A 16806-nucleotide genomic window follows, 5' to 3' on the forward strand; every position below is an offset into this window, starting at 1 on the left:
GAAAAAAGCTTTGGTCTGCTTCTACCAGAAGTTTTGATACGTAACTATCACCGTTTATTGTCCAGATCTTAAAGAATGACAGGAGATGCACAAAGACCAATCAAGCAATCTGGTTCACAACGAAGCAGTGGAGAATTTCTCCTTTCTGAGCTTTAGATACTATGACTCAGGAGCATGTCTATATGCAAGACAGTCCCTTGTCAGAGCTAATTTTTAAAATATCCTTAAGTTTTCTGAAATCTGTATGATGCTGTAAGTTATTACTTCCAAAGGAAAAACTTGTAGAGGAAATGTCTCTTTTCCATAACTAGAATTTTCTTGCCAGCCTACCCACCATTAAATTTATGGCAGCTGCTTTTGCTTGGTAGCTCAGTACTGAGAGTACTCTGCCTTCAGGCTCTTGACAACCCCACTAAGGGCTGCTCTCAGAAAGCCATAATGAGTGCTGACCGCATGTGCAGTAACATTCAAGACGTGCAAAAGCCATTCAACTAAGAAATGTTACATCCTCTGAGCAGGAAAACTGGGTAGGAAGGGATGAATCATGATGAGCTTATCCCCATCAGCAATTCCCTATACTGACATGTACTCTCAGAGCAAAGTCAAACCAATCCTCAGTCAGTACTAACAGGATCAGAAACAGAGTAGGAAATACCCTAAGCCTGACCACAGTTCTAACATCCTCAGTTATGCCTCAAAAGTAATGCCAACACAGGTCTCACCTTGAAATTAAACCATAAACAACCTGACTCCCAACTTAACAAAGGTCCTCTTACGACAGTCTGTTACACTAAGTTTCCAACATTATTAGAATCTGAAAGAAGCTGTTGTCCAGCTTCAATGCTAAGGAAAGTTTTTGTGAATTGCAACCTTATATTCAATGCAGAGAACTATATTACTGAAATTAATAAGGCTCCTCAGAAAAGAATATAAGAATGGCAATTAGTTTTGATTCTTTTAGAGACATTACCTTGTCACAGAACTTACCTTCAGTATTAAACTGTATGTAGACCTATTGTGGTGCTACACAGGTTTTGTAAGCCTCAAGAATCAGGGACAAAAAGTCATCTGTGTTTTATCAGCTGAAATTTTAAAATTTATTATCATCAGAACAGTACTTAGGAGGACCACTAGCAGACCAAAATTGCCCCTGGCATAGGTATCTGATATTTCTAACACTTTTGGAAATCTATATTGAGGATAAGTTATGCAGGTGTGCAACTTTCCCTGATTCTGAAAACAAAACATTAATAATAGTTAGAAACTGAACCCTTCTGAGAGCTCAGTAAACTCTTCCACTCTGAGATTTAGTTGACATTTTACTCACAATGGACAATATTTCTTTCAAAAACTATCCCCCCTCCCACCCCTGTAGCAGGGAGAGTATTCAGCTTACCTGAAAATAGAAGAAAGCTTGGCCAAACCAGTAGTGCATGATAGTAATCTGTGCTGCATCAAATTTCAAAGGTCTCCAGATATATTTCGTCATCATTGTCTGAATCAGCAGACAAAACACCAAGACTGGTAAATTGTGAGGTCTAAATAGAAGTGCTGCTAATAGAACCAATCCACTATACACTTCACATAATCCTGTACTCTTCAGGCTGGACTCTGCAGAAACAACCTGTGACTTTAGTAAATCTTTAGTGCCAGTGAAGACTATGCCAAGAACAAAGACATAAACAAAACGAGCTTCAGTAATCCCCCTAAAGAGAAAATGAAAAAAAGAAAAGGTAAAAATAATAAATACATAAAACAGAAAGATGAGCTATTTACTAATATCTGCTTCACAGGTTCAAAAAGTCTTTCAAGAGAGTGTAAACCCAATGCAGCTCTGCCAGATAAGGTTAAATCCTATGGCTAGTACTGGGCAATTTCATGAGAGAGCTTTCTTAAATACAAAAACTCTAAAAATGGTTCATCTTCTTTACCAAAGAAAACAACTTCTGCTAAAACCTAAAATATAAAAATAAAATTGTATGTCAATTAATGTAACCAAAATAAATTTATGTTATTAGTATTCAAGATCTAGATCCATAAATATATTCACATAAATATGAATAATAATTACCCCCAAAATACTCCTAGAGTGATATGGAAACTTTATTCCAGGAATTAAATTGACATAAAAATGACTATTCCCTTTATGCTGTTCAGTGCTTTTTACAACTCATTCACACAAATGTATGTTTCTTTTTAGCCGACCAAAAAGACAGTGTTAGTATTTGATTATCTTTATTTCAATCTGAAATTTTTGTACACTGCAGATACTTTCTCACCTTACACAGCTACACATGTTCCTTGGAACTTCACACATTTTTCAAATCCCTAAGCAATCCACTAAAAAAAAACCCTGAATGTTTTAAGTAGTAAGCATAATTAGCATCTACTCCTATGTTCACTGAAATGAACATATAAATTCACTGGCCTCTTCATTTCCAGTGAAAGTTGGCTTCTGAAGAAACACAGCATCTTGTCCAAAAAGCTGACAAGAACAAGGACCAGTAAGCTTAAAAACTGTGACCTGCTATTCTAGAAGTGCAAGGCCCAAGGAACAAACTGAAAGCAGACATCCACCAGAATGCACTTATGTTTACTGGGGAAAAAAAAGTCACAGATCATATTAGTGTGAGCAAAGCTATAGTAATCCAATATATATTTGGTGAGTTCACCAAATGAGCATATTAAAAATTTTGTGGTTTTAACTCTACTTTTTATCTTGCAAAAGATAAGAATACACATTATCTACACATTTTTTCCATAATTTAATATATGCTATCCTAAGGATTACCAGTCATTTTATATGTAAGTAGTGAATGAACCTGGTCTCCTACAAAGTTAATATGATTCACTCAAAAGTGAGGATTCTTGAGTCATCCAGACTTAATAATATACGGAGGATTAAACCATGACACTAAAAATAGTAAAAGCACAGTTATACTTGGTGTAACTAGCCTACCACAGAAAACACCACTAGTCGAAATTTCTAAAAATAAATGTCTCCTTTTAAAGTAGATATTTTTTCAGTCTTTGGAAGGTCACCTTCCTTCTCAACAATTACTAACAAATGAACTTGAATTCAATCTTTCCTTTCCACAAACAGGAAATAGAACGAAAAAACAAGTATATACATGTTCCGTTCTCTTTTTGCACCCACAGAACCAAGAAAAAAGGCAAAACCACCACACGATAATGATGAGGCCTTCCTGAACCTGAATACAGTGCTCTGTTCTGAGGTTTAGCTATCAAAGGTTCAAAATCATACCTAAAGGTATATGTAAAGGGTTTTACTATTTTATTCCCTTAAATAGCAAGCCTTTGTAAAACCCCTGTAAGGCCCATGGGCTTTTTCCTTTAGGAGGAAAAAAATTATAAAGTTTAGAGAGTTCCTGTGTTTCTGGTTAATGAAGCAATTCAGTGCCCCCTTTCAGTATGTCTGGTAATTCTGATGTAACTAGTACCATTAAATATTCAAATTTCTTTGTCTGACTTAGAAGTAAAACTTTATGAAATATTTTTGGGTATTTGTCACTATTAAATGAGTTAAGTGAAAACTGAAATTAACCAGTTGATGGAAATTCAAACTAAAAAAACAATTTCTATGCAAATGCACTACTATTTTTTTTTTTTATTGTGCTGTTATGGTATATGCTCATCTTTTTCATCGCACAGACTATAATTTTTAAAAAGAGCTCTAAGGAAAACAGAAGGCCAAATTACTTCTTTGCATTTTTTGATTTAAAGGTTATCCTAGTGTAAGCCACAGAAGACAGGACACACTTCAACTGCCTCTTCTTCCTCATCCACCTCCCAGAGTGTTGTCATATTCAGAGAAAAAAATTATCTTCAGTAAAGGGTACAGAGAGGGGGCATTTTAGAGCAAAGATTATCCCTCTTAAAGAAGAAAGCATTATGCATGAAAAATGCAGTGGCTGCCTACAGGTTTTTTTCATATTACACAAAACTACCTCTACATTGCAACCTGGGTCGAGAGCTATTCCATATTATGAATACACTAAAATACCTCTAGACATATTTAAAAGAAAGTTCTAGTTTTGTTCCTGGTGGCACTTTATATAGGCTTTTACCATTTATCACACCAGCCATCTAATAAAGGTAAGCTAGAATCACTATGTCAACACATCAGCTAACATCTGAAATCTAGTAACATGTGTCTACCATCTTTTTTGACATGCTGTATTGGGAGCCTTGCCGAAGATAATGTGTTTGAGGAGTTAGTGATCTTGAGCAAACCATGTCTGTTCTACTAGGCCCTGTACTTTAGGCTTGACAAATCCACATGCTAGCATGAGTAGCTGCTGCCAGGAACCATGATGGAACTCCTGTGCTGGCATGTGTTGTGTGCTGGTGGGTGTTATGACAGAGGTAATGTTCTGACCTGGCAAGAGTAGGTACATGCGTTTGTTTTGGTTTGGTTGGTTGCGGGCTTTTTACACCAAATAAAAGGCACCAAGGTATGGGAGGGAGGCAGAACCTCTCCACAGATGGGACCCATATGCCACAGCATGCCATGGGAAGATCCACTTAGGGTTTGTTTGAAGCTGCATGAAAGCAAGGTGCCCAGCCTTTGAAGGCACTCAAACTTCTATTTTTACTCTGTCTTATTAAAACAGCTATCTTGTTACACATTTGTTGTTGGTCCTTTTTATTGAGATCCAGGAAGAGCCTTGCACCCCACTTCTGCCCTAGGCACAGAACACATGCTGACACAAAGGACAGAACCTGCATTTGCTACCCTACCAGCTTTCACTGAACAACTTACCTATGTAATAGGTAATAGAGGATATAAAGGCTATAAAGCTTTGAAACACAACAGTAACTTTTAAACCAGTATATAATCAGACGTATATAAAGCTTGGAAGCTTGGGCGTAGTTTAAGCAAATCACCAAGTTCAGTATTTATTTAAGGTGAAATAACACAAAAAGCCTGTATCTTTCTTGATACAATTGCGATCAACATGCTGACTATAGAATGAACAATTTCCCAGTAAACGCTTGCCTTTAGTGTTTAAGTATTCCACTTATTTCTCTAATAGCATTTTACTGGTGGCTCAATTGCTGTATTTAATGTTCTGTCCAACATTGCAATATTTTTCTCCTTATTGCAAGGACACTATTCTTCTCCAAGGATTTTACTCAAACACAAAGCAAATCAAGTATGTTTCAAACACAGAGCCAAATCCTTCAGACTAAGTAAAGATTACTTTCACAACCAGCAGAACTAGCACACAATATTAACTTACTACTAGCATACAATTAGAATTATCGTCAATATTTGGAGAGACTGGGTGTAATTATATCTAGATACACATACATATAAATATTTGTTAGAAAACATGCCTCATTAGCAAATCTGATCTATGATAGGTCTTAAGACCACCTCCTGCAAGGATTTTTCCATCTCTGCACATCTTGTGACTCGCTGGCCACTGATTAAGAAGCTCTAACAGAAACCATTTGTATCCATACCAAATTCAAAATGAGTGCGAGAGAAAGTTTATTACATCCAGAAGACAATTTTTTTACAACTTCTTTTCCATGATCCCATCCTACTAACACTATGAAGTTTTTCACAGCTGTCTGACATTTAGAAAAACGAGAGTCTGCAGAGCTAGGTATAACCTAACAGTAAAAAGTATCATAACAAAACAAAAGCCACTTAGTTACATTCCAAAAGTAGCGATCTGTGAAAAAACTAATAGCTTCCTTACAGTTAAAGAATAGTTCTACAAGAAACTTAACATCCGCATAAAAACCCTTAGCATGCACTGTGCAGCACAGCCTAGACATCAGGGAGGATTTTGTTACAACGTGAAAGGACATTACATACATACACATTACAGAACACTCACATGCAAAAAAAAGATATGGAAAAGTAACTCTCCCAATTACTGCCTAGGCATTTTTCAAAACTAGGAAGTAGCTAAATGAGCTTGGCATGCGCTCTGCTAAATGCGGCAAATCTATTTAAAACAAGAGGATATGATGCATTTGGAGTTTCTTTGCAGAAAAAATACCGGGCGTGACTATTGATTTTCCTCACATTAATTCTTATCTGACTGGCTTCTGATCTGTCTGTGTTGAAAGACACTTCATAGAGCTCAAAACTACAAAAAACTGAGTGCTGGCCACCTACAAAATAAGTTTTACTCATAAGAATGGGACTCAGGCCTAGACATAATGGCCCCTTCCACCTATTCCCTGATATCCAAATGGTTAATACCTCTCTAGAAATAGAGTTACATATCGGTTAACTTACTTTGAAATATCTTTGCTGTCATGTTGCCATGGAAACACGACATTCCCAATAGCTGCACGGTAACTGTAGACTCCCAGAAGCCCAAGTGCCATAGCAATTTTTGAAACCAGGGAGCATCTTCTTTGAACCAGAAAGAAGATCATAAATAGGGAGACTGCAGCCAAGAAGGAGAGTTCAGCTTTATGTTCAGAGCTAGGAAAAAAAACAGTGAAACAAATAGACAAAAATCACTTTCAAGCCACTGCAATTACTGTTAAACACATTTGACAGAGCCTCAGCTACAGCACTATATTTCCAAATGAATCCCTGCACTGACATCTGTTACGAGCTTTCCAAGAGGTTTGATAAAATGCTTTAGTATTTTTTTAAAAGTGGTTTTATTAATGAGGTTTTCTATTTAAGCATGCATGTTTAAAAGTGTAATTATTGTGTTCCACCATATGCTAGTTACTCTGTTATATAAAAACTGAGCTGCATATTGCATAATGGAAAATGGTCTAATGCTTTTAAACTGGAGTTTTGTTATTTATGTGTTTTGAAGAGTGCATTTTGCTTATACTACAGCATTTCATTTTCTAGCATAAGGCAGAAAAGGTTTTTGCACTACAGAATTAGAATTATTCCCCCTTTTTAAATAACTGTATATGTATTAAATTTGTTTAATTTTAGCCATACAAAACATTACCTAGCCAAAATCACCAGAAATAGTTTAAAACATACACACACAAATATGTTAGCACAATATGATTCCCTTACGCCACTACAACACCTTGTACTTGGATCAATACGTCCAAGAGACAAAGACAAAAAATTTGCATCATGGCCAAGACAGTTACAGATACAGTTTGTTTGTTCCCACACACCCTAAATAGATAACACTCATTACAGAATCAAGAGCATTTCATTGAGCATGCTGCCAATGTATTTAAATCTATAGCAATATCAATTAGAACTGCAAAATGTAATGGGGTAAAGCAAAGATCTGCACTCAACCCCTACTATACCTAGCTATGCAATTTCAGAAAGCCCACTGTAATCCAGAATTGCTGACCCATGCTTACTGCAAATATTCCCAGTACCCCAAATGGCCTAGAACCACTAATTCTGTTAGATTTACTTTCTGTTAAGAATATCACACAGAGTGTGAAAGCCAAGGGCTCCATCTTCAGTCTCCCACACTTCAAAATGCCAGGATAAAAGATCACTAACTTCAGAAAACTGACAGTAAGCCTGGGCTGTTACCTTCATTAACTCAAATCGCACTTATGAAACTCCAGTATTATCTTTGATTTAATCAAAATATTGCTTCAAACAGATTTATTTTCCTATTCCCTAGTAAATGCTTTATCAGGAGTTTGACCAATAGCTATTTCAGCTGTTGTGCTTGCAAAGTCACAGAGGAAAGGATATGTGGCAGAAAAATTGTCAGTCCTCCCTGCAGGACCCAGCTTCATACAACTTCACAAGACTCTCAAGAGATGCACTGGTCTCTGCAGGCCAGTAGAGGAAAGAACTTGAAGACTATGGGAAAGAAAACGTAGTCTTGATGTTCTCCTCACTATTGTTCTTCCTCTACAGGAGTAGAAGCAGTGAATGGACAGCTGCAGCAACCTGTGAAGATAGTGCATGCACCATCTCTGACGATCAGCACAGAAAGAACTAATTTAGTAGCCACTGCATCTTTCAAATGAACCTTTGTGGAAAATTTTAAAAGCTTTCAGGCTATATTCTCCTTGGCTGATCCTTGTATGAGAGCAAGATAAAACAGAGATAAGTAACCACACATCATCATCGTCTTTGTCACTTCATCTAAAAAAGTCAATGTACTTCTATTAAGAGACTCCTGCCAGCAAATCTAACATATCAACACATAAAAATTTAAAAAAAATATTCCTACCTGTAAGAAGTAATTGCTGGTGCTATATCAAACAAGACACTAACAGCTGTAGTTTTCTACAATGAACATTTGAAATCATATTCTAATTCCACAAAAAAAGAAAGAAAATTCTCAGAGAAGGCCCAGTAGACAGGAAGGGGATGTTCAAACTCATGTGCACATCAGTCACTAATGGTGCATTCTTGACTGCTAGAACAGGGGTTTATATCCAGCTCGTGTCCAGGTTTTCTGGTAACAGTCTTCTGTGATTTCCACTTTGGATTTTTTTGGACCATGTAAATTTTTTGCAAAAACCCTACTCCAGTGTTTCACAGAGTTTGCTGAAGAAACAATGAAAGGATTTACAGCAAGTGAACTCTGGTCAGCATAAATCATCTACAGTTCCAAGATTTTTCCAGCTGAAGTTCTTACAGCTAGTCTATATTAAGTTAGAATGTATTGTGGAAGGAGACTGTTGTTCCTCAACACAGAGTCCAGCCACTTAGCAAAGCTCTAAATGATTTTGATATTCTACTCAGAAATGCAAGCATGAGCATGCTACTCTGATCTCAGCTGAAATGTAATGGGTTTTGCCCAAACCATAAAATTGGAAGTGAAGAACCCATAGTTTCCTGAGAGAGAACCTGGGGAGAGAGGAAGGAAAATAAAAAAAAAAATAAAAAAGAGAGAGCTATGGCTATATGTTCTTACAGTAACAGCTTGTGGTCTACACTTTCATATTCCTGGTATCAGAATGAAGATTAAAGACCTCTCCTTCCACTGCTTTGACCTCACCTCACTACTGCAAATACAAGGAGAGTGAAAGGAACTATAAATGTACACGATTGATATTTTATGTGGATAAAGCCTTTTTTAATTGTTTACTTTCATGCTGCTCTCTGCAATAGAATACATAGGAGTCACATGGTATGCTAGCTTTGGGGGAAAGGGCATATGGGGAAGGTCAAGTATATTATTACCAGAAAATATTATCATCTTCCCGTGGTGCTGCTGTTGCTTCTCCTCGTCAATTTTTGCAAGCTGGCACTGTCATTGACAGCTTCACTCCTCCTACAGTGAGCCACATAGCAGCTCTGACACATTCCAAGTATCAGCTCTGACCAAGATTAACAGCCAAATGAAGATAAGTGAATACTAACTAATTAAAAAGAAAAGTCAACTTTCAGGAAAATTTAAGGATTCCATGTTCTTTTCTGCTTCATGTACCGTCTGATTTTCTTATCACAGAATCCTAGAATCATCCAGATTGGAAAAGACCTTGAAGATCATCCAGTCCAACCATTAACCTAACACTGATAGTTCCCAACTACACCATATCCCTCAGCGCTATGTCAACCCGACTCTTAAACCCCTCCATGGATGGGGACTCCACCACCTCCCCGGGCAGCCCATTCCAACACCCAACAACCCCTTCTGGAAAGAAATGCTTCCTAATATCCAGTCTAAACCTTCCCTGGTACAACTTGGGGCCATTCCCTCTTGTCCTGTTGTTTGTTACTTGGTTAAAGAGGCTCATCCCCAGCTCTCTGCACCCTCCTTTCAGGTAGCTGTAGAGGGCGATGAGGTCTCCCCTCAGCCTCCTCTTCTCCAGACTAAACACCCCCAGTTCCCTCAGCCGCTCCCCGTACGACCTGTGCTCCAGAGCCTCCACCAGCTTCGTTGCCCTTCTCTGGACATGCTCGAGTCATTCAATGTCCTTTTTGTAGTGAGGGGCCCAAAACTGAACACAGGAATCGAGGTGCGGCCTCACCAGTGCCGAGTACAGGGGTAAGATCCCTTCCCTGTCCCTGCTGGCCACGCTATTGCTGACACAAGCCAGGATGCCATTGGCCTTCTTGGCCACCTGGGCGCACTGCTGGCTCCTGTTCAGCCGGCTGTCAATCAGCACCCCCAGGTCCCTCTCTGACTGGCAGCTCTCCAGCCACTCCTCCCCAAGCCTGTAGCGCTGCTGGGGGTTGTTGTGGCCCAAGGGCAGCCCCTGGCATTTGGCCTTATGGAAACTCCTCCAGTTGGCCTCAGCCCATCGCTCCAGCCTGTCCAGGTCTCTCTGCAGACCCTCCCTACCCTCGAGCAGATCAACACTCCCACCCAACTTAGTGTCATCTGCAAACTGACTGAGGGTGCACTTGATCCCCTCCCCTTATCTAGATCATCAATAAAGATGTTAAACAGGAGTGGCCCCAAAACCGAGCCCTGGGGGACACCACTCGTGACTGGCTGCCAGCTGGATTTAACTCCGTTCACCACAACTTTTTGGGCCCGGCCATCCAGCCAGTTTTTTACCCAGTGAAGCCTGTGCCCATCCAAGTCACAAGCAGCCAGTTTTACCCTTTTTCCTACTAAAGCCTTTTTTTCTCTCCTTTGTGGAAGGTTTTGCAAGTCTCTGCAAATAAAAAAGCACATTTTCCTTACTTCAGCACTGTTGAATGCAGCCCTAGTAGCCAAACTGAACACACTGCAGGTAGATTGATCCATGTTTTGCTGCTTACATTTTTCCATGCACAAACATGCACAATAGTCTCTGAGCCTCTTAAGCACTGTCAAGATACGCAAAATATTAGTCCGAGCATGAGCACAGATATCTAAAATGCCAATACAGGGTGAAAAAGAGGTTAGTTCTACATTAGTTTACATTAGAGAAAAATTGAAGGCCGGCTAGGAAAAGCCTGAGTAGCTTTAACTCAAACTAACAAGGGCACATGTGATCTAAGGTTCTAATTTCTTATTACTAAAAAATGTTCTATTAAGACATAAATATGCAAATTAAACACACACTAAAAATAGAATAACAATCAACCTTACAGACTAGCAATGCATTTTGGGAAGAGGAATGAGTGTTTTATGCAACTCAGCTTATCACCAATTTTTAATATATGCTATAAGAAAAAAACATCATCTTAATCCTGATTAAAACACTAGGGAAACAGATATCTCTACCACCCTGTTCTCTTGTGAAGGAGAAGCAACAAAGACATTAAAAACTCCAACCAAAGAAAATGCAAGAATGCTTGACAAATAGGAATTCACAGACACTCTACAAACCATAGGATGTACAAATATTTAGTTGCATTGTTGACTGATCTTTCTGAAGCTTGTCCATTTCAGACCCAAGAACTCACCTAAATCCCCCACTCAAGTCCAAAACCTGTGCACTTCAAATACTGCTATTTGGGTAATCTTTTAATGTTATAAAGCAATTAAAGTGTATGTTGGCATGGTGACATATATTCTACTCTCCTGTTAGACTAAAAACTGGTCCATTCATTTACATCAGGTTGTAGCTCCACAGTAGTCCGAGCCAAACTGTGACAGGGCTGCCAGGGTTCTGCTCTTTCAATTGCTCCCTAAACACGGCAGAAGTAATTACACCAGTGAAAGCAAGAAGGCAGACCTGTGGCAGCCTCTCTTACCCTGCCATGGCACAGTACTCTGAACAATCTTTCTAAAGCTCCCAAAAGCAGAAGTTTGTGAATCATTGCTTCTTTCTAATTAGATTTAAAAGGCAAGTGGGTTTTTGTAAGGAATGCTAGACAATGGCAGAAAGAAAAAACTGTTAAAGGCTGCAGAACTTCAAAAGATGCAGATACTTCCACATTTTGTTTCTACAGAAATTTCAACAGCAGCAGTGCTTGGCTTGCACACTCTTCCTCCCTTCCTGCATTCCTGTTACTTAATCAGTCCATTTGCCTGTGAAGCTGGAAGGTAAATGAGAGTGGGAAGTGATCCATCTGAAAGCCACGAGCTTCCCACACCATCCTGGGTTATTTTTCCAGCCACATCTATTCAATGATTTAGTTCACCATACTGACAAAACAACAGCTGTGCTGGTAAAGTGCAGGTCCAGTGAGGGGAGGAGCAAGACAGTAACTACCTTGCCGTGTAAGACAAGGTCCTTTAATATACTACTACAGCCAAACAAGCAGTCATAGTCTAAGACTATAGCCGTAGGGCCTGTTCTCTTCTACTTGCTTCAAGACCCAAGGAAACATACCCAATGTGAGGCTATAATTTGGTGGGGAGGCACTGGGAGCAATTCACCTCTAAAAACCTGAAGTTTCGGTTTTGATACTTAGCTGCTGTATTTCAGCCTTACTGAAGGGGGAGGCAGACAGCTTGCAGTTGTGATGACTTTATGAAGAGGAAATAATACTTAATCAGCCTGACAAGACTTCTGTGATGAGATGACTAGCTCGGTAGAAGAGCAGAGAGTAGGCAATGTTCTTTATCTTAGCTCTAACAAGGCTTTTAACACCACCTCCCATAACATCCTCCCAGGCAAACTGATGCAGTCCAGGCTAGGAAAGGTGGACAGCGAGGTGGACAGCAAACTGGCTCAGCTGCTGGGCTCATAGGGTTGCGATTCACAGCACAAAGTCCACCTGAATGTCAGTCACAAAGGATTAACCCCAGGGCTCCGTACTGGAGCCAGCACTATTTGATATCTTCATTAATGATCTGGGCAATGGGACAGAGTGCCCCCTCAGCAAGTCTGCACACAACAGAAAAATGGGAGGAGTGGTTGATACAGTAAATGGGTGTGCTGCCACTCAGAGGCACCTCAACAGACTGGAGAAATGGCCCAACCTGATGAAGTTCAAGAAAGAGAAGAGACAAGTTCTGAACCTTGAACAAATAGCTACACACATCAGGACAGACTGGGGGCTGACCATCTTTCCAAAGATGTCTCTGAGCATCCTGGTGGACCCTGACTTGATCATGAGACAGCAATGTCCCCTTGCAGCAAAGACGACCAACAGCATTTGGGGCTGCATTACGAATAATGTTACCAGAAGGCTGAGGAATGTGTTTCTTTCCCTGTGCTCAGCCCTGGCTCCAGTTATGGGTTATCCAGTACAGAAAAAGATATAGGCATAATGCAGCAACTGCAGTGAAGGACTATAAAAATGATAATGAGGTTCAAACACCTGTCATACAAGAAGAAGCTCAAAGCACTGAGACTATTTAGCCTCAAGAAGAAAAAGATCAGTATGGATCTTACCAGCCTGATTGGAGATGGATGGTGTTAAAAAAAGATGAAGCCATGTTCTTCTCAGTGGTGCCCAGCAAAAGGACAAGAGACAATGGACACAAATTGAAATATAGGAAATTCTGTTTAAACACAAGGAACAATATTTTTGGAAAAAGAAAATAAGTTTCCCATGAAAGTTGTGGAGTCTCCATGCTTGGAGATATCAAAGACCCAGTTGGACAAGGATCTGAACAATCTATTCCAGATCACTCTGCTCTGAGTAGGGGGACTGAACCAAGTAATTTTCAGAGGTACCCTCCAACCTCAACCATCCTGTGGTTCTGTTGTTTTCAAAGATGGACAGGAGTTTTGCAAAGCATGCCAATTCAAATTAATATGAGAAAAAAAAAAAAAAAATAGCCTCCTCCCTCCTCAATAAAAAAAAAAAAAAAAAAAGAAAGACTAAGAACAGATGTAAAGAACCTTGGTTTACCTGAGCAAATTGATTAGAAGCTCCTGACAGGCTCCTGGACATACAGGATGTCCTTGTTTCAACCAGGGTGGAGTTAATTTTCACTGGGTATTTCATACCTTGTGAGGTCATGCCCAGGTGGGTGGTCTCCTTCTCTCGGTGCCGCACTGCACGCGGCTGCTCCTCGGCCATGTTGTTGCTGGGGGGGTGGTCACTGCGGTCCGTAAGCCACTGTTGCATTTTACCCGTTTTCTTTTGGACTCACTATTGTTACTGTTGTTCTCTTGTTATATTTAGTATTTTTTTTTCTTTTTACTCAATCCACGAATTCTCTTCTTTGTCTCTCCCCTAACTTACCAGAGGGGGAGGGGGAGGTGAACGGCGTCTGGCTGCTGTCTGAGTTCAAACCTCCACACAGGATTTCCTAGCTTTTATTATAAATCAGGAAGCCCTAGAAGCACCTGCTCTACCTGCAGGCCACGTTCTACCTGTGCTATCTCCCTCATTCCCCACAGCCCAAGGCTATAACAGGTTTTGTTGCTCTACGGACATACCTAGCACCAGGAAATCAGATGTGGGAGCACGCTTAACCAATACAGGATCTTCGGACCTTAAGTCCAGGCACGCACACACAATTCTTAGAAGGTTGGTAACATTCCCAAGTGTCAGTAAATATTCCTGAGGGACCATTTGAGCAAAAGCATATCTCTGAAACTAACACAATTTTTCAGCTGCAAGAACATCAAGTCTGCAAGAACTTCATGGCATTGTGGAACTAGTACACTCCAAAGAAAAGGGCTGACAGTCTGAAGAAAACATCTGACTCAGGAAGTTATTAGACAAATAAATCTCTGGAATATGCTAAGAATTAATTATAAAAATTCTCCCAGTCGCACCAGATCACACCTAATCCCGCTCACACACTGGCTTCACTCACAATGAAGGAGTTCCCTGTCATGTGGACTTAACATTGAGAATATGACATTCTTTCCTCAATCCCTCAACTCATCTCAAGAGGAGGAATGCATGGTGAAAGTTTGGTATAGAACAACTGCTACAATGTCATAAATTCCCTTACAACTCCTGTCTTTCAGCACTCCTGCCTGTCACAGCAATTAACATGTTATCTTTGAGGCTGCCAATAAGTAAGAAGTCTTATATTAGTTCATTTGCTCATGTCGCTTTTAATGAATTATGAATGGCATTTCATCCACATGTTGTAAGATATTGGCAAACAATTTCCATCTTACATAGCACAGCCTCTCCATCAGCTGTATGAAAAAACCTTTACTAGTCAGTCACAAGGTACTGCTTCTCCATCCATCAGCTGAAGTACAGAAGATGGTTCAAATATCAAGTACTTTTTATCACTGAGTACTTACTGTAGTTCTTCACAATACTAAAAGATAGCAGAAAAAGTAGAAGCCCTTCTCCAGTGTACTTCAAGTTATAAAAAGTTCCCCTTCTTGTTTATCATACTACACTTGAAAAATTCCTTGAGTTTTCCACCCACATGTTAAAATATCTGTGACAGACAAGAAAGAATTCTATATGCAGCATCTTCTCCTGCAACTTCATAAAGTCTGGAACTGAGCAGAGCCTTCTGCCTTATTTCAAGGGCTTAACTCTATCAAGCATTTTTTTACTTCCCAAACCAGACACTGTTGACTTACACAAGGAAAATATTTACTTTCTGCCTCTGATAAACCTATTATATATAACTGGCATTAATTAGATAAGTCATAGTGCAGGAAAAGAATTATAAATTATTGATAGTATCCAAGGAATTACTCCTGCATGAAATATCAAGAAAAATTCCTTGTTATGTCACTGTTTACCCACTTCGCATGTTTGCAGCACTTTCTAAACAGAGACTGTATAGAAATGTATACATATTTCACAAAAAAACCCCACAGTGATTTTAAAGTAAGACAGAAAGTATGACAATAAATCAGATACCTACCTTGTCAGCCAATGTCCAAAGTCTGGTCGATGAGCCCACTGGATGCCTGTCTGATTCAAGGATCGAAGTAGCCGACAGCAAATAAGGATGATCCATGGACTTGCTAAGCTTATCCACTTATCAGACCCTCTTAGGAATTCAGCTGAAGAAGTGGTCTTGCCCAATTCTGAATGCCCAATTCCTGCTGCTGGAATGTCTATATTCTTGTACTCAGAGGCTTCCCCGATACTATCAAAAGTGTGTTTCACAGTGGTGCTATGTTGAGGGTCACATTGTTTCAGAAGAAAATTATTTCTACAAAGTTCCTGACACAGCATCAAACAAAGAGTATTGATAAGAAAATACCAGGTTTGATGTTCCTCTTCTATAAAACTGCTTGCCCCCAAACTCAAAACATGGCCAATTGTTCCAGCCAGAATCACCATATCTATTTCTGACCAGCTGGAACTGAACACAACTGGATTCTGGAAACAAAATAAAATACAACAGTGGTGAAAGTGTATAAAAATTTAACTTGTTTAAGCAAAGTGTGCTTACAGCAATTTCCTCTAAGAAAACAAGTGAGACAAATTATTTCTCTCTTGAAAAATCCCCCAATTTTATAAAATAATCATTTTAGTGTAGTCTATTTAGCTACCATTGCAACATAATCATACTTAAAGGAAAAAAACTTATCTATGAACAATCATCACAGTCATACAGATTAAGATTCCCTACCACCCTGTGACACAAAGTTTGAAACAAGCGCTCTCCCTGATGCACAACTGTAGAAGTAAAAATAGAAATCCTGCAAAAATTAAACTCGAGATACAGATAATATGTAATTTTCTAATAGTTTAAATCTGTGCTACCCTCAACTCAGTACAGTGACAGCCTTCACTACTCAAATTAACAAAAGTTACTTGCAGACAGCCTGGTTGCACCCCTTAACCTTGCTTAGCTTGAAATGTGTCTTTCATTGTAAAATCTACTTTAAACCTTACCCATCTATTACTTACTTCAAATGCTGTGCCTATCTAAAACTGTAATGTTCTTGTATAATGCCTCCATTAGTTTGATTTCCCATTCACAGCAGCTGCTTGGAATTGCATTATCATCACTGCCCTTGATGATACAGCTAAAAAGAGAGCATAAGGGCATGTGGGGGGTTCATTGATGTTATCAGGTAGAAGACCTTTTCATCTCACAGGGAATACAAAGTAGAATAGAAAGGCATAAAAAGATC

The 16806-nt window shown here is 39.3% G+C and overlaps 1 protein-coding gene across 10 annotated transcripts in view; it reads right to left on the minus strand.

The window, feature by feature from the left end:
* Positions 1–16806, minus strand: part of PIGG (phosphatidylinositol glycan anchor biosynthesis class G (EMM blood group)) — a 103625-nt gene that overhangs the window by 51975 nt on the left and 34844 nt on the right. For 8 of the 10 annotated variants that reach the window (XR_012635493.1, XR_012635492.1, XM_074931486.1 and 5 more), the window contains 3 exons: positions 15582–16045; positions 6281–6472; positions 1397–1706 (listed from right to left, as the gene is read on the minus strand). Coding sequence is in view for 8 of the 10 variants with exons in the window: in XM_074931486.1 (XP_074787587.1) it covers positions 1397–1706; positions 6281–6472; positions 15582–16045 (966 nt within the window). In the remaining 2 variants the exon portion in view is untranslated. Of the gene's footprint in view, positions 1–986; positions 1083–1396; positions 1707–6280; positions 6473–15577; positions 16057–16806 lie in introns of those variants that run through there. The other 2 variants (XM_074931489.1, XM_074931491.1) reach the window with 2 other exon arrangements.

This window comes from Athene noctua, chromosome Z, assembly GCF_965140245.1.
Source record: "Athene noctua chromosome Z, bAthNoc1.hap1.1, whole genome shotgun sequence".
Taxonomy (NCBI): domain Eukaryota; kingdom Metazoa; phylum Chordata; class Aves; order Strigiformes; family Strigidae; genus Athene; species Athene noctua.